At 38.0% G+C, this 24,896-nt stretch overlaps 5 protein-coding genes across 12 annotated transcripts; 3 read left to right on the top strand and 2 right to left on the bottom strand.

Moving 5' to 3' along the window:
- The first annotated feature begins 67 nt into the window (after positions 1–67).
- On the top strand, positions 68–3,021 carry LOC136256603 (RING finger protein 11-like). Of its 2 annotated transcripts, none has more exons than XM_066049586.1 (4): positions 68–246; positions 334–489; positions 790–914; positions 2,650–3,021. In XM_066049586.1, the coding sequence occupies exons 2-4, from the start codon at positions 376–378 to the stop codon at positions 2,930–2,932; spliced, it is 522 nt and encodes a 173-aa protein (XP_065905658.1). In that variant the 5' UTR covers positions 68–246; positions 334–375; the 3' UTR covers positions 2,933–3,021. The 2 variants fall into 2 exon arrangements, with proteins under 2 accessions (XP_065905658.1, XP_065905657.1); XM_066049585.1 differs by having other exon boundaries at positions 68–251.
- LOC136256602 (SPRY domain-containing SOCS box protein 3-like) lies at positions 2,938–3,892 on the bottom strand. Its single transcript, XM_066049584.1, has one exon. It carries the CDS (start codon positions 3,802–3,804, stop codon positions 3,082–3,084), a length of 723 nt encoding a protein of 240 aa, XP_065905656.1. The 5' UTR covers positions 3,805–3,892; the 3' UTR covers positions 2,938–3,081.
- On the top strand, positions 3,190–6,838 carry LOC136256600 (uncharacterized). The gene is made up of 4 exons (XM_066049581.1): positions 3,190–4,913; positions 5,157–5,248; positions 5,405–5,679; positions 6,111–6,838. The coding sequence occupies exons 1-4, from the start codon at positions 3,903–3,905 to the stop codon at positions 6,287–6,289; spliced, it is 1,557 nt and encodes a 518-aa protein (XP_065905653.1). The 5' UTR covers positions 3,190–3,902; the 3' UTR covers positions 6,290–6,838.
- LOC136256601 (serine/threonine-protein kinase STK11-like) lies at positions 6,609–13,938 on the bottom strand. The gene is made up of 9 exons (XM_066049583.1): positions 13,283–13,938; positions 13,088–13,171; positions 12,056–12,145; positions 11,503–11,635; positions 10,788–10,924; positions 10,396–10,523; positions 7,955–8,012; positions 7,580–7,863; positions 6,609–6,895 (listed from the first exon to the last, which is right to left on the bottom strand). Exons 1-9 carry the CDS (start codon positions 13,696–13,698, stop codon positions 6,777–6,779), a joined length of 1,449 nt encoding a protein of 482 aa, XP_065905655.1. The 5' UTR covers positions 13,699–13,938; the 3' UTR covers positions 6,609–6,776.
- Positions 13,883–24,896, top strand: LOC136256599 (sorting nexin-30-like). Of its 7 annotated transcripts, none has more exons than XM_066049577.1 (15): positions 13,885–14,007; positions 15,013–15,081; positions 15,126–15,192; positions 15,329–15,399; positions 15,594–16,028; positions 17,153–17,355; positions 17,728–17,841; positions 18,224–18,385; positions 19,024–19,225; positions 19,841–19,971; positions 20,024–20,092; positions 22,771–22,857; positions 23,003–23,059; positions 23,750–23,945; positions 23,978–24,668. In XM_066049577.1, exons 4-15 carry the CDS (start codon positions 15,360–15,362, stop codon positions 23,986–23,988), a joined length of 1,707 nt encoding a protein of 568 aa, XP_065905649.1. In that variant the 5' UTR covers positions 13,885–14,007; positions 15,013–15,081; positions 15,126–15,192; positions 15,329–15,359; the 3' UTR covers positions 23,989–24,668. The 7 variants fall into 7 exon arrangements, with proteins under 7 accessions (XP_065905652.1, XP_065905647.1, XP_065905649.1 ...); XM_066049574.1 differs by having other exon boundaries at positions 13,889–14,007; positions 23,750–23,902; positions 24,622–24,896; XM_066049579.1 differs by lacking the exon at positions 15,329–15,399 and having other exon boundaries at positions 13,890–14,007; positions 15,594–15,665; positions 15,834–16,028; positions 23,750–23,902; positions 24,622–24,896.

The raw sequence follows: 24,896 nt of genomic DNA, 5'->3' as shown, positions 1-24,896 counted from the left end.
TGACGTCAAGACACGATTGTGACATCATAACAGGAAGTAAACAACCTGTCACGCGTTCCCACAATCACGCGATGTGGGTGTCTCGCGGCAGTTATAACAGTTAGCGTCATGTGGTGACAGCAGAACGAGAGCTCTGGCGACAAGAACTTAAAGTAGAATTTAACTCAGCTGTGTGTATGATACCGGAAATTCCACTACAACCTTAAGCAGCTATTGTACTTGTAAAGGAGAAGGCGAACAAGCAAAGTAAGGTAGGTGTGATATTTGTTTACATGCTCACGTATGGCTGCACCAGAGAAGTAGCTACGAAGTACACTCTTCTTATTCTTGTAGGCTTAAAGGCTAATAGAACTACTCATTAAATCAAGAGTAAATATGGGAAATCATTGTAATTGTGTTGGGCGGCCTAGCGTGGATGATGAACCACTGTTACCAGGGTATGCCGAACGAGACGGGGTATCACGGCGTGGGCCACCGCCACCATACGAAGTGAGTAAGCTTGTTGACAGTTTGTAGCACAATGAAGTGTTGATGCGTCGTATGTGTATGTGTCTATTCGCCATATTAAACGAGTGTGGTCAAGGTTGTGTAAATATATCAGTGGTGTTAAATGGTACACCACTGTACAACCCATAGTATCAGATGTGGTTTATGAATGAATGAGTGGTTAATTGTAAACATAGCATGCCATGTGTTGTTTTGCTATTGTCATGCTATGAGCCTTCAAGACCAGCATGTAGTGTTTTATATCCCTTGTGTTGTACGTTTACTTTTTCCTATCCACTGTAGATTCATCTGCCGGTGTTTCAGTCGGAGGAAGCTCGCTTACACTTACTTCAGAGACTTTCCCTACTACAGTCGTTACCTATTGCAAGATACACGCCAACAAAATCACCCACTGGAAAAGGGGGAGAGTGAGTTACTCTGTGCATAGATTATATCATCTTTGTGACAGTAATTTGGAATTTCATTAGTGTGTTCTCAAATAATTCCCAATTGGTATCTAGCTAAACTTTCCCAAAACCATCCACCTAAAATATGGCTTTCATTCTTAAAGTGCCTGTAGTTGTTTTGCAACTACATGGGTATGTTTAGTTTCAGGAAGTGTATGGATGCATGAAGCATGTGTGTCTTGGTGTTATTGTGACTGCATTGAATTTCAGATCAAGTGTACACATGCAACTGCATACAAAAGACACTAAACACACACATGTATTATATCCATACACATACTGTGCATGTGCATGCGTGCAGCTGTGCACTACACGTATGTGAGCATAACACACATGGGAAGGCTTTCAGTGTGTCCACATACTAAACACTGCAGGTATTGTGTCAATACCACTGTACTTGATTTCATTTCACTTTGTATACACTAATGTGTCATGTATTTGTAAGTCTCTTTGAGTCATTATTACTAAGGCCAAGATGTTATGATAGTGTTTAGGACACTAAAGACCTTTTTCTGCACTTGTGAGGATATGCAAAGAAGCATACTAGTTTTAACACTCTTTGTCTCATACACATCAACTTGATGAATACAACCATTGTTACAGTTCTTTTAGTGGACAGTTAACTGCTTATGATTTTGAAAATAGTCGTTTTGTCTTATCTTTGAAATAGAACCCAACACATATATAGTATATGCTTTATCTATTGCAATACCGTCAAAACATGATATAAGATTTCACTAGAAGTTTCATTTCCATTTGCTGCATGTATATACCTGTCATATGATTCCAGTAAATATGGCTTGTGTGTAGGATCACATGTCGTGTATGAATAGCTTGTACTAATTGGATCCGTGTTTAGCTTAGAGCATGCTTAGATTCTGTGAGTTCCACATTGTATATTTAGTAGCTAACCACAACCTACGTATGTTCCACATTACAATTAAATGTTTGGATAGCAATACCTAGTAACAGGATATGTAATATTTTGTCTACACTGTGATGTAATAGTGAACTTAGGAGGGATATTATAACTATGACATGATGTAATGCTTTTAATTTAATACTGTTTTGTCAATAGGTAGGAGATTAAATTGGAATATCCTTTCAGAGTTTAGAATTAAACAGCCTGTACAGTCAGCACTGCTGACATGATATTTTTGATGTTGGTAATGTGTTAAATCAATCTGAGACCAAATTGTCAATAAAATCTGTGTTGAGTATTGTGTGGTGTACATTTCTTTTGCCATATAATGGATTATACTGAAAAGGTTTACAAGCTATGTTGTACAGAGCCTTATTAGGAGTTGGGTAGAGAGTAAATGCCATACCATTGAGAAGTTACATTTCTATGTGAGATAAAAATAGACTTCTGTTGTATGCATAAATAGTACAATAACACTAACATTGTAGTAAAATCCTACACTTTGTATTATGAACTCCTTCATTCAACCAATTCTATTTGACCTCATTGGTATGCACAAATAGCAGGAGCTATCCAGAACAATCATTGTGTTCATTCTCATACTGAAATGGTAGTGTACATGCAGGATGTACTGAATATAGTCGGGTGTAATCCCAACTACAGTCCACTGCACAGTTATCATGCATGACCACCATAAGTGTACAACTATTGATGTGTGTTACACATTAGCATGTTAGTGGACATGAATTAGGCTTGTATGTTGTTATTTTACAGGTGTCCAATCTGTATGATGGATTTTGCTATTGGAGAACCAATAAGACTTCTACCCTGTATGCATTTCTATCATGTCGAGTGCATAGATGACTGGCTACTCCGCTCCATATATTGTCCCACGTGTATGGAGTCCGTCGATAGTGGAGTTGTGGCGTCGTTGCGGACGAGAAGTCGAAGCAGCAGTCAGAGTACAACACCACCATCTTCAGGACAACAGACTCCCATATGTATACCTTCAACACCACTAACACCACCATTATCCCCTGCATTTCCCCTACGATAATGCCATACAAATTGTACACTATATTTTTAATAGTGTTTTCATCTCACAATGATTTTTTAATACACATGAAATGTACTATATTTATTGAATGCATTCTCCTGATTGGTAATTATATACAAATATTGTAAAAAATATAAATCGTTTAAGTATTATTGAAATCTTAGGAAAGCAATTACATGCAGTGGTAAAGGAAGGCCATTAAAATTAACGTCCTTTCTGATGTTTCTTCTAATCACACCTCTACACATAGTTTGTAGATTTCCAACACAAGATTTCTTCCACAGAAAGTTCACGTGCGTGTTTCTACCTGAAGAACTCACCATTGGATACACTGGTTGATCAATGTGCTCGAATGCTACACCTAAACTCTCACCATTTACATGAAACAATAGGACTCCAGAATATCCATCAAAGGTGACTTGTATTTGAAGTGGTTCTGACTTTGCTGTTGCATCAGCTGACATTTTATCATACAAACAAGTTTTAATTTTCTTGTGAATTAAGTTACCATCATAATTCAAACCCCAGCTGTGCTCATCCAATCCCACAAGCGAATCATATGTATTAGAATACACCGTGTGGTCTTTTCTTCTTTTATAGTGCAAGGTTGCCCGCCCAGTACCCACCCCAACACTTCTAGATTCCCCAAAGTAAGGCGGGTAGAATTCTACTTCAAAACAATGTACCATGTTATTACGGAGAGCAGTTGATCCTCTTACAGCGACACAGCCGAAACTTGTCGATGGGTGGAAGATGACGCTGCGGTCATTGTTCAATACTACAACCTCTGGGTTGACTAGAATACGAGGAGGTAATTCCCACACGAACGGTTTATAATCTTTAGCATCTTCATCAAATTCGCCACAATACATGAGTTAAATCAACACATCTAGTATGTCACATTCCGCGTGGCATTTAATTTTGCTGCTCTAAATAAAGCGCTCCTGGGTAACGCCAGTAAACAAAAGACATGCGCAGACGGACAGCCCCCTTTGGCAATGACCTACAAGATGATTTCGATGTCAGACTAATCAATGGAAGGATAGTCCAAATTTCAAAGTATCCCTTAGAAGGAACGAAGAAAACACTGAAAGAAGAACAGACTGACAGTTCTAAGCAGCAGACAACAGTCAAGACTGGATACCATGATAGCAATTATGACTCTCCAAGAGATAAACACAAACTGCCCCCAATTCAACCAGCTGCTGGTAAGCCTCATAGTAAGAGTACCTTTCATTCAGCTCCACCAAAGTTACTAACACCCAAAAGGAATAGCAAGCCGTCTGAGCTTGAGCCATTGTCCCGTGATAGTGAACCCACCGTTTCTGACTCATTGGTCATGTTTAACAGACAGCTGTTGACCGTACAAAGAAAACGGCCACACACTTTAGAAGATATTGAATGTTCATGTAGACGGCTTGATGCATTCAGGAGCGGGACAATCTCGTTGCAAGAATTAGCTAATCTCTTATACATTAATGGAATCTCCATCAATAAAGAGACACTAAGAGAATTTTGTGACCACAGTAACTTAGATATCACCGATGGTAACCGAGTGTCATATAAAGATTTTGTGTCCAAGATATCTGTCAACAGTAGTAGCAGCAATCATCGTGATAGCGTAAATACCCAGCGACAAGTTACTCACCCTCGAAATAGCATTACCATCCTTGAGATGGAGGAAAGAAATAGAAATCAGAAATTATTATCTCATCATAGAGAAAGGCAAACAACTGAAAAAAACAATAATTTGTCTAGTGACAATGATTGTGTCTTATCTCGTATGATAGTTTCTTGTCCTGACCGAGTTTCCATGGCAGCCACACATGACATTATTGACGATGATGATGACTCATTATTGGATGACTTACAGGACTGCTTTAGTGGAAAAAGATGGGGTAACCATGGTGATGTGCAAAGACTAGAGTCAAGGTTGGCCATGGCTGACAAACATCACCAAGGGTTGTTACCATCCACCGTGGTATGTGTTGTGTATGTTTTGTGCTGTGTAATTTTGTGTGCGTACCATACATAGTACACTTGTATGCACCCATAGCATTTTTAATATTGTGAATCTGGAAACATTTGTGCTGTGAGGATAGGTAATATAAATATGAATAGCAAAGCAAAATTTGTACATTAAAAAAGTGAACGTTTGCTTACACAAATGTTCCTGGATTTTATTTTTCATCATATTTCTTGCACTTGTAAAAACTCATCATAGGTAGCTCGTGTGTTTCATGAACAATGTATACCATTAAGAGATGAACTGATGGATGAAACATTCCAACATTGTGAGGAACAAGGGATGATAAGGTATGTACAATTGGAACATACAATTCTTGCAAATTGAAGATTTACAATTATATGTACAAACAAATTTGAACCCATCATTTTGGTGCTTCGGGTGGTTGTCCTTTTTATTCCAGATTTATCATGGGTGACATGTGCTAATCACATGCCTATATATAGGTGGACAGAGTTGGTGGAACTAATTAAAAAGTCACTACCGGGACCACCGATGCATCATGTAAACAACACACAGCAACTGTCAGTGGCCCATGATGATGATTATTCCATGGACAGAGGAACTCCCTATAGCATGGCATCCACAATGGAGCACAATAATAGCCTACGGAAACAAGCTGAACAGTTGTACAAGAGAATATCACAACAACATGATGTTGTGGATGGACCTTTACAAAGACTGTGTAATGCTTTGTACACCTGTGATCCTCACAGGACTGGTTAGCCCATAAATACATAGTTTGACACACACACGCATGTACACACACGTATGTCTGCTACACTACACATTTTGTACATGTCCATTGCCTTCAAATATAAAGTATCACACTTAAAATAAGAAATTATATTTGTTTACCACCATAATCTACAAACCCAAACCTTGTTCAATGTGAATGCTTTAATAGAGTATATAATATCTGTTGCTTGATTGTTTTTATATTCTTGACTGTTGTACACAAATCAGTACAGTTATTTAGTTATCCAAGCAACTCCTTCTAAAGTTAATTATTCCGTATTTCATGTGTTTAGTGAGGCATGACCTATCTGCTTCAATGTATTAATAATTTATACCATGGTGCTTCGAAGGCAGTATATAGGCCATGTATATTTTAGAGAAAGCATACTGTTCTAAAAACTGTATTACATGTAGGTTGTGTTGACACAAGGACAGCAATCCGATTGGTCAGAAACTACAACATAGTGTATCGGATGGGCCTTGACGTGGTATCCATCGAGTCATTCATCGCAGCAAACAGTCGTGGCAGCAGACATGATGTTGCCATTCCTCTTCTAGTAGAACACCTATCGCAAGAATTAGACACTGATTAACAGCCTCTTATGTACATATATCACTGTTATATCATCTGGGAAAGATACAGCAAAACAAATTGTACAGGTTGCATATATATATTGTATTTTCATGGAAAAAATTCTCTATTTGGTGTAAATGAAAGATCCAAAATAGTATCTGCAGTACATTTTACTGATCTAAATTTACAACTAAAAGCAAGGATTGGAGGTGTGAAAAACAGTTGCACACCCCGTCATTGCTTTGTGGTCTCAACATGTCTGGTTCTTGTCTCAGGCAATTCTTGGTCCCTTACACCTTTCCACCATCACAACGCTACAAAGCAAATATTCTTAATAATTCAGGTGTTCAAACTTTTATTAAAAATGAATTTCTGCACACAATTACATTTATTAAACAGTATACAATGTCATTGTGAATATCTTTGTTGACATACATTAACACATGTACGTAATATTATAAATTGTGTATATTACATGACACACACAATAGAGATGGTTGCTCTGTTTACTGTTGGTGGCACTGTGATTCGCTCATCATCCGGACTAAACTGCGCTTCTTTTTGTGGTGGATTTTAGTTTCATGCTCTTCTAAAGTCTCCGATGATCTTGAGTGAGGAAATAAGACTGTGAGGAGAGATGAGATAAACAAATATGATATAGCTATTAATGGGTGTGCTGTTTTATAAAGACTAGGGAACTACAGCTAACATGTGTGGCTATATTGTGATTTCTAGTAACCGACTGCTCTATTAGAGTAATTGTGATCCATACACTGCAATGGAGGTCGGAAGCGATTAAGTACCTTTAGAAATTAATTATGGTATGAAATAAAATGTGTGGACAACGTAACAGAGTGTGACATTGTTTTGCTCACAAGAATATACATACATGTTCAGTGCTAAAAAAGATACGCTTCAAATAGTTATATAATTTTTGCAGGGGCTTTTACAAAACAAACTACATTACCTTAATGAAGCACAATCTAAATATCTGATGAGCCCCATTAAGCCCCACCATTTGTTAGTTTTTGTATTGCAATCAACTATTGAGGCTCGTGTGAAATTTTAGCCTAAATATGCAATAAACGAAATATTTGTAAGTAGCGCTTGAAGCACTTCCGACCTCCTCTGCGTGCACTGTAACATCGCTTAATGGCCACCTCTAACACAGCTAAAGACTTAACTTCAGTAATAACTACATGTAATAAGGTCACCCCATAACTGAGGCCAGTTTTTACAGTTACATAGATGGCCCTAATAATGAGGTTCATTGCACAATCGAATCTGTGCAGATGCATCTACTGCTCACCATTCTCCTGGGAAGGTATTCTTGATTTATACTGCGATATTCTACTGTCCGAGTCTGAGTGCAAGTTAGTGATGCCTGCTGGAAGTGTTTGACTGAGCTGACTCCTGCCTTGTGCTACGGGTGCCGCTTGGGTGGAGTTGGCAAACTCATCTTCGTTGTAATTATAATAGGCTTCTAGGTAAGGGAGAACAGTAGTCCCTCTGCATCTGTCTTCACTGGTGGGGTATGATGGAAACCGTACTAGTTCTGATGCGATAGGTTTTGGCTGCTTCTGAAGCACCCACCTAAAAAATAATAGGTGTGCTTGTGTGAACAAATTCATGTATGGACGCATATACATGTGCACACGCACACACACTAAACATACACACTTACGGATGTTGTCGTATCTCTGCAATGGATATTCTTTTTTGAGAGTCTTTGCTCAACAAGCCTGCATACAAAAGATACATGCTCTTGTAGGATGATACATGTACAAGTACACAGGAATTTTCAACTAGAGTAGGGGCCATAGCACATTGATAAAAAAGAAGAGCACAGTAGGGATATAGCACTTCTTATTGTTTTACTGTGATTTAATATCATGCACTACTCCAGCTTGTTTCAGTACTTTTTATCAATGTGCTATCCCTTATCAGGGGTTAATCTAGGGGGGGGCCGGGGGGGGGGGGCACAGGCCCCCTCTGGGTTAGCTATTGCCCCCCCTAGGTTTATACCTAAAGCCTTGAGAAATGGAAAGGTTTAATTGATCCCAAAGTTGTATAATCCAATGGTCAATATTCAATGGCATCACAGTAAAATTTCACCAAAATTGAGTATATTTACACCTAAATTTTCAAAAATTTCCTTGGGGGAGCATGCCCCCAGACCCCTCTAGAATCCAAAGCGACTTACTTCGCCCCCTCTAGGTTTATATTCTGGGTTGAGCCCTGCTTATGAAAATTTTGTGTGTAACTTGTATGCGGTTTGCAACTACACGCGTGCAGTGCTCTTAAGATGGTTGCAAAACAATAGCACAACTTTGCATATTCTCTGCATGCATACAGTTCAGTAGCAATAACCTAGTGAGTTCTTTTGCTATCATATTGCACATATGCAATTTGCTTTCTTACAATAGCATTATTCATGCTATCATTTTACTTGTATATTGCACGCGTGCATTTTGTTCTCATACAATAGCAATGCATTGTGCTCTTTTTGCTTGCATACTGCATGCTTGCAGTTTGCTTTCATAAGTTTAGCTGTAATAGGGGGTTAGTTTGCTCACAAATTACACACATGCAGTCTGTTCTCTTTCTGCTTACATGCAGTATACAGTACGAAATAGCCAATCAGATGAGAACAAACAAATGTTTAAAATTTGCGCCCAAACTGTTTGCTACTATTGACAACCTGTACAAAGAAAACAAGTAGTCTTTGTTAGTGGGATGTGATGTTCTACAAGAAAACTAGTTGTAGCAGTACATGACATTACAAGTACAGCTGAGGTTGGCGCCTTGAGTTGCTGAGGTTGGCGTCTTGAGTCTCCCTGAAAGTTGTGCGTCACAGGTGGAGAAACATTTCTAAACATGAATAAAATACTACTACTACTGTTCATTATGGCTTCTTTGCTTTCTGTAACAAAATGAGGGAGTGTAACTTTTAACCTTTGATTTAAAGACTACAGAAATGTACAATTGAAAGCAGACAAGAAGTGGGATCGAGAGTATTTGAACCTGTATCAATTTCTACATTGCTTTTGGACAAAGCTCAACTAAAGATCATCTTTGTGAAAAAATTGTGTGCAGTGAGGTCAAACAGACAGTTTGTGGCTTGTAACTGACTTGTAGTTTTGTATTGTATTGCACGCATTTTTTGTAGATGTGAATTACAAATTTAAAAGAAATACAAATATGAAATAAATAGCCAACGTTTGCAAGCTGCATGCATGCAGTCGCTCAACTGCTAAACTGCTCACAAGTTGCACGCATGCAATAGCACACATGCAAGCGTTTACATGCAACAGCTTTGGAAATGCATGTGTGTAATCGGGCCAAATACTAACATGCACACACAGGCATTTGATTACATGCATTTGCATGCAAATATACGTGTGTGTTTGCGTGTGCATGTGTGCAAATTTTCATAAGGGATGGTAGTTGAATATTGCAATTTTTTTGTGTACTTGTTTGTTAACTTTTTTTTGTAAAATAAAATTATTATGACTGGTGAACCCATGCATACCGCAAGAAATGGTGCTGCGCACCCCAGCTACCAATTATTGTCTGAAAAGTGAAGTATCCATTACGTACGCTTCGTTGTCAGCTAGCTATGTTCAACCCATTACACGTACAGCATTACAAATCTAGAACTGTTCAAAAAGCACCTCTGCAATCCAAGTAGCCACTATGAAAAAAAATACGGATGATGATTTCTGTTGCGAAGGGAAGCCATCACGTGATACCACCAAATCGACACCTTTCACTGTCAGCAAAGATGAATGGGACACAAAGGAGGACAGGCAGGCAATCAGTCAGGCAGTAGAAAATTCTGTTTAATAATTTTTTGTAAAAATTCCGTAGCAACTTATTTAAAATGTTGTGGGTCGATCTGTTTGGGTTAGTTTTACCTAAGCAATACTGCCTCATCGTCATCAGGTAAAAGTGAGGCTAGTTTTTTGGTGACGTATTTCATGGGCCATGCCAGCCTCCTTTGTGGTCCCTACTACAGTACTGTATGATACGCACTACTCATTTATTAAGTGAAGCAAAGTAGTAAAATTTTACACACGTTAACTAACATGTATTTTAAAGGTAAACGTCATGAGTCATTTGTACCTTTTAGAAGATCCTGTAACGAGTATGGTAGATCCCTTGGCATGTCGAATTCTCCAGTGGAAATAACTCCAAATAGCTTATAAATATTTTCCCCCTCAAAAGGCAGTCTACCAACAGTGAACTGAAATCTTAAATACAAAGAAATACAATGCTAGCTCACACACACATGTCTATATATACATCTGGATGTAAACAGCAAAGACACATATAAATACACTTATATTATAGTGTGTCACATGGTACACTGGCAACGGTGTGCTATTGAACAGTAACTACAACCTTTCACATCTAGATGCAAACTCAACATGCAATTATTAAACAATATGTTAGTGTAAGTGGCTTTTTAAAGTTTCAAAAAACACAATTTCTGATGTTAACAAACATAGACTCACAGTGTGACTCCACTGGCCCAAATGTCAGCCTTGAAACCAGACCAACTTTCAGTACCAGCTGCAATTTCTGGTGGTTGGAATGCCGGTGAGCCCTGGCAGTTCTGACATTCGTCAGAATGATTAAAATTATCCAATTCCTAAACCAGATAAAATGTCATTTAACTGTTACCATTATGTGTGTGCTGTGTGTGTTTTATGTGGTGTAAGGCACACACCCTTGTGCACACACATACACTGTTTACTTTTTGTAATATACCACAATAAAGGGGAAAAAATGGTGCCTGCCACATTATATAGAAATTAATTGTATGAGCGCTCTGAAAGTGAAATGATTGTTTTCAGCTATGTTCCACCTGTTTCCACCTGTTATACAGCATTACAAGCAAAGAACAGTACTCTGAGAAGTGCATCTAAGCCATGACATATAACCACAAATCAACACCTATGCAGTAGTGCATGGAGACAGAAATGGGATTACAAGCCCATAGTGTTAACTATTGTTGAGCTGAAGGGATCGGTCAGGTAGAAGTCAGTCAGGCAGTCAATTAGTAGAAAACTCAGTTATATGAAAAAATTGCTCTGAAGGCATTGCTTTGGTTTAACCAATATTGCCAAGCTTTCATGGAGGCTCGATATTTTGGGCAAGAAAAACCAAACCTCTTATATATGCGGTACCACAGTGCCATATAATTATTTCACTATACAACATACTCACTTCTGCTACTCCAAAGTCACATATCTTCACAGTCTCATCAGTGGTCAACAGAAGGTTCCCAGGCTTAATGTCCTTATGAACAATACCTCTGCAGTGTAGGTACTCCAAACCATTTATCAGTTGGACAAAATACCTACAAGAAACCATTACTCTTATACAGGGCCTTTGTGTGTGTGTGTGTGTGTGTGTGTGTGTGTGTGTGTGTGTGTGTGTGTGTGTGTGTGTGTGTGTGTGTGTGTGTGTGTGTGTGTGTGTGTGTGTGTGTGTGTGTGTGTGCGTGCGTGCGTGCGTGCGTGAGAGAGAGAGAGAGAGAGAGAGAGAGAGAGAGAGAGAGAGAGAGAGAGAGAGAGAGAGAGAGAGAGAGAGAGAGAGAGAGAGAGAGAGAGAGAGAGAGAGAGAGAGAGAGAGAGAGAGAGAGAGAGAGAGAGAGAGAGAGAGAGAGAGAGAGAGAGAGAGAGAGAGAGAGAGAGAGAGAGAGAGAGAGAGAGAGAGAGAGAGAGAGAGTGAGAGTGAGGAGAGCATGCATGAGTTTGTACCATATATGCATACATACCTGTGAGCTTGAAATGCAGGGAACTTATTGTTAGGTGCTTTGTCCAGCATCTCCTGTAGACCACCAATACAATACTCCAGTACAACATAGCTGTAGTGAATTGTTAAGTCTGAACAGCTCCAATAATGTACAAGCAATATAACAGTAATGACATATGTTAACCTACACTTCACTTCTCACTAAGAATTTTTGCTCTAACTATTTTATCACACCAGTACAGTACATGTTTAATCATAGGAAAATTACTTGCCAAACTAATACAGAGCTTAAAATTCTGCTTCTGTTTCACCCCCATGTTTTAAAGAACTACAGCACAAGGGATTCCAGTAACTCAAATGTTTCACTAGTACACTATACATGCAACTTCACCAGATTTGTCACTCTATAATGAAACAATGATATACTGAGATTGACATAATTATTACTCTCCTCAATAAAATAAATTTTTGTGTAATGTTTTAGTGGTGTCCAACCTCCTATTGATTAGAGCTGGATGATATACCAGTACGTATCATAGAAGGTATTTTAATGATACCGGATGAATTTAGAAAATACCACCATACTGTCTAGAGTTAGATGGCAACTGATTCATAGCATCATCCTGCTATTTCCTGCTGTTACCAATGTGAAGATACTTTACCAATGTAAAAGATAACCTTCTAATTGCACTAAAGTCTTTTAAACATGTTTCATCCATAAGAAAGTTTCACTTAATATTACTTTATTTCAAATATATAATCCATACCGTGGTATGTATTTGTACTAAGATATTTTCTATAGTGCTGTACCAGCTTTGACAAATCTCATACCGCCCAGCTCTACTATTGATTTCTACCGTGGCTTTAGTGAATGATATTAGGAGGTAATGCCATGGTTACCAAATGAATGTACTTTTTTTTTACAGAAAACAAGGTGCATCTACATGTTGCTAAGAGACTGAATAATAATGATCACCATGGCTTCTAGAAAGAGCCCATTTCCAAGATGCTGGTGTTGGTATTTAATTAGCTCACCATCTAATAACAAGGATACAGTTTTTGCTTTTCAACATCTTCTAGAACATCCACGAGTCTTATAACGTTCTTGTGACGTAACTTTCTTAGTATTGCAATTTCTCTATGGAAGAAAAATGGCTGGTGAATGAAACCCATGAATTGAAAATTCATAAGCTACACACTGACTATATTCACCCATAGATTGCTAGGGGTTAGTATATCAATGATTCACCTTTTCACATTTTGCTCTCCATTAGGGATTCGTCGTAACTTTCTTTGTTTCATAATTTTTACAGCTCTCCGACATAACGTTTGACAGTCCAGCATTTCTTTCACCTTTGAGTAAGATCCTTCTCCTAAAACTTCACCTTTTAAATAGCGTCCACCAATAATTTTTGCTTTAAGTCTGGGTACTTCATAAACAATGTCATTGGAGTCATAACGGTGGAACATTTGGAAGGCCCCATCACCTGCACCATATTGTAGAAAATCTTCTTCTTGTTCAGGCAAGCCTCCAGGTATAAACATAGGGTGGTTCATTACGGCGGCATGATGCTCGGATATTGCCGCCTTATTACTGTACTGTTCATAAGCTGATACTACTACCTCGGGACGCGTATCTTGTTCACTATAGTTCGCCTCTGCCATACCACCATTCCGTCTCGTTATGAATTGAGATTATTCCAAATGATGCACACCAACTAGTGTCAATTCACGGTCTATTGGAAAACTAATAGCACTGGTTTAGTGGTACTTTCCTTGCTTTAAAGTTATATCTCCTTTCGTACAATACAGTGAGTAGATTGTCCGTGCCTCTGGTGCCACTTTTCGTTGCCAACTCCGTAATTTCTCGGTTATGCTTAGCTTTATCTTTATTTTTTGAAGCGGTACGGATTTCGTCAGCTGAAGAAAGATATCCGACCCAGCCACTGTGTTACTTCGTATAACTGATCCCAGGTAGTTGCTGTATGTCGTTGAATATCAGAGCAACGACGTGTTTAATATTTGCGCGTTAACTGTTACTAAAATGACTCTTTGACCTCCATGTCAGCAAGTTTGCTCGTTTGTCAGGCCATGAGCTCGTTTGGGTTATGATTTATGAAATCAGTGATTGGTTAATTTTTGTTTTATGTTTCTTTTTGTCCAAATGGAGAGGAGAGGCTTCCAAAAATAGTCTCAGGTTTGATGCTGCTACTGTGGAGTATAAAAAAACCTTGCTTATATTGGAGCAAATCTCAACTTTGCCTGTCTGATATGACAGGTGAGCTTACCTATGAGGCATGGTTCAGCTGAGTTGGTATAAACTTTGGACTTGTCTTAGAATTTTATATACTGAAAAAACCATGTGGTTACTATGTGAATATGGCTGCTATGAGCTTGTGTGGCAGTAGCCCATGGTGTGTGTATGGATGACTGCATGACCTTGTTTAACCATCTGTTAATACTGTTATCTACCCTGCTCCTCTTACAAACACTATTTCCGGGTTTAAAACAGTTAGTTTTTCTTTAAAATGTGTGCTTACCAATGCTTGCATTAGTGCGTTCAGATACAAGCCACAACTCTTAGTGGCTCTTATGATAACAATTCAAGGTTGCTTTGCAGCTACTCTCCAGACTATTATGTGAGCTGCAGCTATTAACCAGTAAAATATGGTACAATAATGAAGGAAAGGTCACACTTTGTCAGCTTTGACAAAGTACTTGTTGAAGAAAATCAAAAAATCATAGGTTTACAACTTGATGAATTTATTTTCTTTTTAACTCATCAATTGTTGATAAGTGCCAAGTGAGTGTTTAGATCTATGATTTCTTGATTATCTTCAACAAGTAATTAATGAAGTTTGACATTTCCTCCCATCAAATTTTCTGCCATTTGGTATATATACCAAGCTCAAAAAAATTGTGGAAACATACATATTCAGCAGCCAGGTTATACGAGCAGGCTTCATGTGGTGCATATAGGAGAAGATTTAATAATACTTCTGTGTGACGAGAGGTGTGAAGAAGGAGACACAGTGCTCAGTAGTACAGGTACTTAGGTACTTGTAATTTCTAACTGTCAGCAATTGAAATAGGGATTGTGTGAGGTGCTGTGATGAAAAAAGTGGTCTGGCAGCTTTGACTGTACACTGTGACTTGCAGGTATTAGCATTAATAACATGGTAAAATACGGTAGCTAAATGATGTAATAGACTAGTTTGCTCAGCGTGCAGCATGAGTGTGCAATGCTAAGCAGTCCATATCGTTGCTGAGCAGCCGTAATATTTATTTGATATAGGCATTGTGTGAGGCACCATGATGGAGAAAAAATGGTCTGGCTATGTAAGGCAGACACCATGGCTTGCTTAGGTATATATGTATAAACATTGTGTGAAGTATATAAATTATCAGATCCATGGTTTATACCAACCTGGTATAGCCTCTGACAGGCTTGCAGGGTACTAGTCTTACCCCTAACTAGTAGTGATGGCCATCAGCTAAAAGACATGTGTATATTAGCATTTTTTATCATTCTTCGTCAACTATCAATTGTTACTCAACAGTAATGGATGAAGAAAGTAACACTACAGAGACAACAGAAACAGGTGATGTCACTTCAAGCGAAGCCATTCCAGGTACTATGTCAACTGAACCACAAGACACATCCAATACTGTTACTGCTACCAATACTACTGAAGTCCAGGAGTTAAAACCACAATCAGAAGATGGCAATGTTGACCCATTGTTAAATAAGCCAGAAGATAGTGAAGAAGACAAGGTTGTTGATCCGTTGTTATCAACAGATGAATCTCCTACCATCACCACTGCTGATGATGACGACAAAATTAGGGATCTGCCTAAAACAGATGAAGATGTTTTTACAAAACATCGTGATGAAGATAATGGTGATGATGACATTGATTCAAATTCTTTTGAACACCTCAGTCCGTTTTCCGATGACATGCAGCCTTCTTCAAAGGGGTTCAGAGAAGTTTTAGGTATGTGTAAATTATGGAACATTACTGGTGTTCGGGTCAGTCACGTTTAGCTTTAAGCTGCTGGCTACTAGTTCTCTAGGAAATTCACCATTAATTCCCTACTCAAATATGCTCCTAAGGGTTAATGTCCTGTGTTGTATGTATAGTAATACCTAAACTAAACAGATAAACAATATATTCATGTAATGCTGGGCGGTATTGAGATTTCTAAGAATCGACATTGTATAAATGATTCAATTGAGGTTAATGAATAGTATTTGCTCTTGACATTGTGTAATTGTGTACATCTAATGGACATCAAGGAACATTAATAGTTTCACTGAAACACCATGGTGTTGTCAAGTAATAAAATACATTGGAATAGTTTGATTGTAATATATTATACCACTGCCATCACTATCAGTATTTGTAGTATTTCAGTTGTCACAATATCAAATATTGAAATATTGATTTAATTCCCAACTCTATGTATGTCCACATTGTATTGTATTATTGTATTGTATTAATGCTTTACAGTGACCAGCACTGAAGGTCTGCAGCAACATGTGCTGCAGCCTACATGCAAGTATACATGATCATGTGGTGTATTCCCATAGTAAAAGGGATCGGCAACAGTGATGTCACTACGGACAATCCTTGTTATGAGTTTGACTTGTTTTGGTTATGAGTTCAGAATCAGCCTCAGTTCACATAATATATCTTTCATACAAATCTTCCACCATTTGGACTTCGTTAATGTTGAAAAAATTCTAGTGCCTAATTGTCAGGGCCCTTAGTAATAGTACCACAAGAATTTTTGGTGCCACACCTGGGCAACCATATTAATGAAGTTCAAGACAAACTGGCTCTGTACTGCTGTGATTTGATAACACTCACCCAATGTAATAGTGGAGAAGAAACTGTCAAGGTAAATTCATGAAGAACCGAAGTAAAGTTAATGAGATATGGCCATTCAAAGTTCAGACCCGTAGCGAGGATTGCCGTTCATAACTACAGTACTAGTGATGTCATTCCTATGGGAATGACATCACTAGTACTGTTGCTAATTTCTTTTACCTATGGTATTCCCAATGTACACTGCATGCTTATGATTGCTGATGTGTGTGCATGTTTATTCTTTTCAGCTGAGGACCTACAGCAGAGTTTGTTGGATCACTATGAGAGAGCAGATCTTGAGCTCAGCTTGCCACCACCAGGGCGTACTGGTGCCATGAGGAACATACCAGTAGTGAAGATTAAGGGAGACCTTGAAGTGTCCATTGAGGACCACCAGAAGCATATGCTTGATGGAACTGAATTGTTTATCAGCTATAAAGTCTGTGTAAAGGTGCGCTTGCATGCATGTGTTTGTGTGTGTGTGTGTTATGAGTGTATGTAATGTCGCAAGTGCTCGAATGCACAAGAATGCATGTGATTTAAAAATCTGCTAAAAAGGGGCATGACAGCCATTTGTTCATGTGTCTTCATTCCTGGAATTGACAGGTGAAGATTCTCGAGCGAAACGACTGCCATACCCCCTTTTACTGAGTTTCTATGTATGTTGCTTATGTGCAAATTAAAATGATGTATTAGGTAGTTAATGATCTTATAATGTAATATAGTGTAGAGTGTTAATTGTTAGTACAATTTAATAATGTGCCCCTCATGGCACTAAGGTACGTATTTTGATTCTTTTTTTTATATACTGTGTTTCAACCAGACCACAAGATTGAGTTCATTTGAACAAGAGTCCTACGAGGTGTGGAGACGTTACAATGATTTTGATTGGCTACGAAGGCAGATGATAAAGACCCACCCATCTCTGATTGTACCGGTAAATTAAAGTAGCATGTGTTTAGGACCACAAGAATTTATAGTATCATACTGTATGTATATGTGAAGCAAACACATGTAACTCGAGCTTTCCACATAATTCATTGATTTGAAAATTTAGTATGTACTGTACGTATGTGTGTGCCATTGTTGATCCTAAATATTATGCATGTACCTGTACTAACATTTAATGACATTACTTTTAGTTAATATTCCTTGCTTAAGCTCTTATTTCAGGTGGTCCGTTTTAAAAGGGTTCCATTGTGTTAGTGAAATTTGGCACCATCAATAATCCTTAAATACTGGAGTGTCCACTTTTTATGCTATTTACATTATGAATAAGGAATTGTGTGCTTCTTTTCATTTTTTCCCCTTCAATTTAGCCACTACCTGGCAAGCAGTTAAGCAAGCTACTAAATCACTTGTCCCCAGAGTTCATTAATAATAGGAAACTGGCATTGGTAACTTTCCTGACACGACTTGTGGAGCATCCGATATTGACATTTGACAAATACCTTAAGATCTTCCTTACAGCTTCATCTGAAGTGAGTGGAAAATTGATCTAGACTTGCACTCTTTCACACATACACACATAACACATACACACTACTAGGAGGTCATAAGTACTGCAAGGTGCAAAGGAGCACAACACTCAGGATATAGTTGTATTTTAACAATTATCGTGGAATGTCTTTACAGTCACATGTCCTTACATATAGAGAGCAGTAATTGCCTATGCTGTTCCTAGTTATGTTAACAAGTACGTACTAGCAGTTAATAAACAATCATAGAGTGTTAATCCTGTTGTGGTGTTAAAAGAATGGTAAATTCAATGTAGTTCTGTAATCCCTTACAGCAGAGAGAGAGAGAGAAAGAGAAAGCTTACAAAATGGTTACTGACCTTTTCAGTTTACAAATAACTAAACTTATCATGGCTTCTTTTATTATAAACAGCTTGAAGGTGATGATGCAACAAACCACTGAGCAGCAGTGAATATAAGATGACTACCCTATATGGACTTGAGGTTTAACTTAATTGGCCAATAATTGGTATCATGTCTTCATGCTTTAGGTGCTAATAAGCTCCTGACACTACACACGCGTGCATGCTCACACACACATACATACGCACACACACTAGTACACAGCTGGTCAATAACACATGATCTTGCATTATTGTTAGCAATTTGCCCGTGAACAAGTTGGCAGTATAAACAGCAGTTTTTGGAGTGGCTTATCAGATAGCATGCAGAAGGCCACAGCGTCACTATGGTTACGTAACCCTGATCAGGATTTTGCAAAGCATATGAAATATGCCAGTAATCTGTCTGAGAAACTGGCTGCTGTAGAGAGAGCTGGTAACAAGCTACAAGAAGAGCGAAATGGTAAGTGCATGACTGCATGTATGTATGTATGTATGTATGTATGTACGGTATGTATGCATGGATATACATACGTATGTATGATGGATGTACATACGTATGCATGACATACGTATGTATGATGGATGTACATACGTATGCATGTTTAAAAGGGCATAGGAACTGCTCAGGCTGGTCCAATGTCAGCTACCTAATTTTGGCCAGATCACTTTCAATTGAATTTTACAAAGATTAAGATACAAAACAGTTAACTGGAATTAGTAATTTCAGTCAGAAATATCATAAAAGGACTAATTTTTCATTTTTTCCAAGATTGAATTACTCTAATAGAACAGTCAATGCAATAACTCTAATAGAGCAGTCAGCTACAAGTTTCAGTTAACCGTTAGTTGCTAAACATGTATGCTAAAGCCCCCCAGATCTCTCCTAGAAGGCTCATGCTTTGCATTTCGCTGATTAGAATTTGCTCATAGTGCAGTGTCTCCTAGTAGTGTTCCACTTTAGATCTCCACTGTTATATGGGAAGCAGATTACTTCTTATGCTTTGTGTGCATATAATGTATTGTGTGTTTATGTGTATGCTTGCACAGGATAATTCTCAACATTTTTGCTCTGTAGCACTTGTAACAGCCAACAGAGACTTCTATCCTGTTGTCAACTCGTGGGCCAATTCAGAAATGATCTTGGCTGACCCGCTCAGCCAACTAGCTACCTGTAACAACGAGTGTTGTAAGGCAATCACACAATTGGTAAGACATTACCGGTTAACCATGAAGGATATTTCACACACATACATTACAGAACATGGATAATATGCTGACATTTCAGTTGAAGGTCAAGGAATATCAGCTATACTGTGCCACAGTGCAGGTCAGTTAGAGTTGGAGTCATATTTCTCTGACAGTACAAACCCTCTAGTATTAGTCGTACAGATGAGTCAATATGAATTATAGAAGCGCTGAACCCATAGTTTGTATACATATACAAGAGTATATAAGGGTCTATTACCCCATGATTAATAATTGCATAGTGTAACAGATTTGCTATATTTGGCCACTAAACACAACTGAAAACATGATAGAAAAATGGTTAATGTTAGAGTTCTGGCACTGCCAAGTAGATCCCTGAAGGAACTTGTTTGTGTAACTGCTTTCAAGAGTGGGCTGGAGTTATCTTGGGTCCTTACTACACTTTCCTTGTAGAACAACGATTGAACACACACACACACACACACACACACATACACACACACACACAAAACAAAAAAAAAAACTGGTGAGCAAAGACCCATTGCCATGTACATATTTTCATATTACCATTTTATGTAAACAGACAATTACTGAAATATCCATAATATATACAATTTTTAAAACAGCAAGTGCATGATGATGTCACTATCCATAGGATATCCAGAAAGAGTTTGTTCAGGATATCTGGATAATAAAATTGCTATCCATTTCAGCCCTACTGGTTATATACAGTTTCCAGTTCTGGACATGACGTATTGTTAATGTAGCACATTGTCAATGTAATATTAATAGTAGCAAGAGTTCATAATATATATACATACTGAGGAGAGTATCCTACTCTCATATACCCCTGTAGAAGGGCGTATCGTGAAGTTATGACGTAGAACTTCTGAGTTTCTTTGTATAATTAATGATGTCATTAGTTGAACATGGTATCAATTTAACAAGTGGAGGATAAGGTATCGATTTAACATGTTTTTTTTTATAAATTAGGTTTAACTTCTAGCTAGAGATTGGGGAGGATGGGAGTGCCATTAGGGCCGGAATAAAATTAAAATCTCACTTTCAAAAAATAAATAAATTTAACGTGTGCCTAACATCGTTGTTAGCAACCAAATTAACTCCAGCTCTAAGCGTTTCTCACCAAACTACGATTGTCCCTTCATGGGTTAAGTCCACTTCGTAGGCGTTTCTTGCTAGGCCATTCGCGAGTACGGCTATCCTAAGCACCGTGAGTGTAAAATAGTGCTAACAATTCTTGCACTTTTATGGCTGCTCGTATGTCACAAACCACAACATCTTGTTGTTACGTCATAACTTCACAATACGCCCTTCTACAAGGGTATGTGAGAGTAGGATACTCTCCTCAGTATATATGTTATGAAATCTTGATAGTAATGAAGTAATAATTATAGAGGTTGTCCGTTTGACACGTCACACTAAATATTTTCCATATAGTTACAGGTTATCTTTGTGGATGCGTGAAGCAAGAGTGAGTTACAGGCTGAAGAATGCCGGTGAAAATAAGAAAGCTGTGGTGCATTTGTTATGTTTTCGTTGCTTAGTAATATTGCTTCGCAGCTGGAAGAAACAGGGTTATGAAACTCCAGCTGCTTCATATGTACCACAGAGTTAACCCAATCTCCTTTATTCCTGCTCTTCAATTGGTTATTAATATAAGTAACTCACTCGGAGTTGCGATTTCCCCCAGTCTTTCCTCAATTGTACACAATTACAAAAAGTTGGACTCTGTTTTGGGTGGGTAATAAATCTCATATACTCCACCTTGTTTTCTAATATACTCCACGTCTTCAGGTACAATATAACGTATGCTCAAAATCTAGGTTTGTCCAATCGCTATGTGTTGTTCACGTGCAGTGATTTAACGAGCATGATTATTTTGTCACGTGAGGACGCATAGTTGCCATGACGCTAGTATTGTTGCAAGAAAACCAGCCGCTTTTGCCCAGCCTACAGCAGAAACAGCCGTGGACCAGGTAAGTAATCTGAGTGTAATGTGAAATAGAGTCTAAAGCAGATATACGGGCACAATGTGGAGTCTATGAAATTTATAAACCCTCAGGCCCTTAGTAGTGCATGAGCGAAGCGAGGGCGCTACAGCCCGGGCCTTCGGGTTTATAAATTTCATAGACTCCACATTGTGCCTGTATAACTATTATTTTTATTTTCTTGCATGGGTTCCATTGATTTTTGCTTCAAAAATATGATGTCTAGTAACTGTTACTAACTTACAATAATGTAAACGGATAACCTCTATATATTACTGCATACATTTCTTGAGTTAGTAATAATGTAATGGATACTTACTTTACAAAAGTAATACATTGCTGTAGCAACACATTGCCGGTCACTCCTAACGAGCACTAACATGTTATTTAACTAGCGCATTACTGAATTAGGTAAACAATAGCCGAAAATTAACTTTTATTAGTCAAAAATTAGTCCAGTTGTTAATCTAGCGAACAGAACTACTCAAACAAGACAACTTGATTGATTTTTATTTAACAACATACAATATTACTGGGTATTTCCAGATGTAACTGTAACATTGTAGTAATAAGTAATACATACTTTTGAAGAACCTACAGTTTCTATTCTGATTGTTAATTTTGGGCCAAAATTTCCTGACCTGGCGAGGCTGCATTAGATAAGTCACTTTGTATACAAATGATACATTTGGGGACTATTGTGCCGGGTAACCTCATTATGCAGTTACCTGATTACACAAATTTTACTGTATGAGAGCATGTGTAATGGTGTACTACTGTTCATACACAGAGTGCACTGAAGAACAGGGATAGGATGCAGTTAAACAGTGATACACTGTTGGAGGAGAAAGCAAAGAAGTGTAAGGCACGGGATGAGGTCAGTTTGTATTGAATACCATAATGTGATATTGTACTTTGTCATGTGCTTGCTTTTAAAATATTTGAAACCACTTGAGGAAGTTATTGCAGCACTACAAGATAGTATCAGTTTATGTGTTTAGTGTGGAAATGCTTTTTTGCAGGCGAAAGCAGCTGCTAAGGTATCAAGATTACCCAAGCTGGAAAAAGATGTAGAAACTGTAAGTGGTGAAGCTACGGCTCTGTAATATACCTATATTTAGCCATATTGAGGTATTACCAAAGCCACCAAACTGGACTTTTGTGCAGCTATATGTCTGAATTAGAGGTTTGCAATAACAAATTTAGACATATCTTGAATTTTTGATATTTCCTTTTGAACTTATCTTGGTTTTCTAACATATCCAGATAATCAAAGCAAATACATATTTTAGTTAACTGCCAGTAATGTAACCAGTAAAGTGAGCAAATTACAATTTGAGGATTATACAGAAGTCGTTTTAGCAGTGTGACCTAGAGTTAGAGGTACTACACTGTCAGATGTTCTTTGGTACAGTATACAAGTAGTTTACTATTGTCTATAATAAACCTATTATCTTTGTCTCGATAAGTCTTGATAATTGGATGTATCTAGATAATCGCACAACTCTAGCATGAAATTGAATTATCAGCTAAGAGGTTTCGTTTATGAGTCCAAAAGTGTTATATATTCCCCGAAATGTGATACTAGAGGCCATGCACTGCATACACCTGTATCTCAGTGTTGTAAAACCATCAGGTCTGCCTCACATTTTAAAAATCCACTGAACTTGGTCTCTAACCTTTAAGCATGTGTGTTTAGTGCATGTGTGTGCGTGCATGCACGTGTGTATGTATACATGTCACATGCATGTGGCAAACTTACATGTTAGGTGACTATACAATCAGAGAAAGCACTGGATGATCTGGAGAAATGCAATGCTGATCTAAGGATGGACATAGAACACTGGCACAAACAGAAAGATGCTGACTTCTGTCAGCTAATGACAGCGACCGCTGACAATCACATCAATTTTCACCAAAAGGTAAATTGTTGTAGCACAGAAATATGTACATACACATGTCTGCCTATTATTTGACACCACAATGCACATGTCTGCCTATTATTTGACACCACAATGCTTTGTATTCCTTTTAAACTTAATGAGTTCAATAATAGTCATAGTGTATCATCCGTAAAAGAAGCTGAAAACCAGTTTCTGTACTATATATAGTTATCAGGCAACAAGATTGCTCTTATTCCTCACAAATCTCCTGAAAGCAGGTTTGAATCAATACATGCGGCTGCTCTATTAGAAGATTGACTGTTCAATTAGAATATTTCAATCATTCAGTGCTTTGACTGTCGCACGTTTTGAAGGCACAAATCAGGAAGCCATTCATATCATCTACAGTATGTAAAATTCTCTCATTAATACAGTATGTACAAGTTGTGTAGTTGGAGCCATGCCCACTACTGCCTTTCATGTTAATTTGAAGAGGTTGGTTTCTATTGTCACTGCATACAGCCCCTGATATTTTGAAAAGTGTATACCTGACCATGGTTGTGCAGACCTGGTTGACCCAACCAGGTAGCTATCTATCTAGTGCCAACCATGGTAGGACATTAACTAGCTGTGACCATTCCCAAAGTATAGTAGTAGCTAATAAATAGTAGCTAATAAACACAATATGGAATTAAGAACAAGAAAGTGTACATAGCTATTTTAAATGCAGTTGTTTTTGTTTCTCTTTTTTCCAACAGTGCTTCACCAAATGGGAGGAGTTGTTGAGAGTGTTAAAGGACTTCAAGACAGCTAGTACTATAGAGACCATAGATGGGCCTTCAACCGAAACAGAATCCTCAGTTGTTACAAGTGAAGAGCACTAGGGCTGAAGATTTGAAAATAGTAACCGTAAAATGAATTGTTTTCATTTTTTCCTTTTTTTCTAGCAATATTTGTGGTTCATGTGTATTTTGTGTTGTGTTCAATGCCAACATGTAGCAATGGTATTAACTATTTGTGTGTGCACATGTAA

The sequence above is a fragment of the Dysidea avara genome, chromosome 5 (assembly GCF_963678975.1).
Source record: "Dysidea avara chromosome 5, odDysAvar1.4, whole genome shotgun sequence".
NCBI classification, from domain to species: domain Eukaryota; kingdom Metazoa; phylum Porifera; class Demospongiae; order Dictyoceratida; family Dysideidae; genus Dysidea; species Dysidea avara.
This window is presented reverse-complemented; position numbering and strand designations above follow the sequence as displayed.

Coding starts and splice junctions, on each gene's coding strand:
- LOC136256603 (XM_066049586.1), top strand. CDS start 376: ATGGGAAATCATTGTAATTGTGTTGGGCGGCCTAGCGTGGATGATGAA. Junction 490..789: donor GGCCACCGCCACCATACGAA/GTGAGTAAGCTT, acceptor TATCCACTGTAG/ATTCATCTGCCGGTGTTTCA. Junction 915..2,649: donor CCCACTGGAAAAGGGGGAGA/GTGAGTTACTCT, acceptor GTTATTTTACAG/GTGTCCAATCTGTATGATGG.
- LOC136256602 (XM_066049584.1), bottom strand. CDS start 3,804: ATGTATTGTGGCGAATTTGATGAAGATGCTAAAGATTATAAACCGTTC.
- LOC136256600 (XM_066049581.1), top strand. CDS start 3,903: ATGCGCAGACGGACAGCCCCCTTTGGCAATGACCTACAAGATGATTTC. Junction 5,249..5,404: donor GAGGAACAAGGGATGATAAG/GTATGTACAATT, acceptor GCCTATATATAG/GTGGACAGAGTTGGTGGAAC. Junction 5,680..6,110: donor CTGTGATCCTCACAGGACTG/GTTAGCCCATAA, acceptor TATTACATGTAG/GTTGTGTTGACACAAGGACA.
- LOC136256601 (XM_066049583.1), bottom strand. CDS start 13,698: ATGGCAGAGGCGAACTATAGTGAACAAGATACGCGTCCCGAGGTAGTA. Junction 12,146..13,087: donor GATGTTGAAAAGCAAAAACT/GTATCCTTGTTA, acceptor AATTCACTACAG/CTATGTTGTACTGGAGTATT. Junction 10,524..10,787: donor TGGGCCAGTGGAGTCACACT/GTGAGTCTATGT, acceptor TTTGTATTTAAG/ATTTCAGTTCACTGTTGGTA.
- LOC136256599 (XM_066049574.1), top strand. CDS start 15,360: ATGGTCTGGCTATGTAAGGCAGACACCATGGCTTGCTTAG. Junction 16,029..17,152: donor GGGGTTCAGAGAAGTTTTAG/GTATGTGTAAAT, acceptor TATTCTTTTCAG/CTGAGGACCTACAGCAGAGT. Junction 17,356..17,727: donor GCTATAAAGTCTGTGTAAAG/GTGCGCTTGCAT, acceptor TGTTTCAACCAG/ACCACAAGATTGAGTTCATT.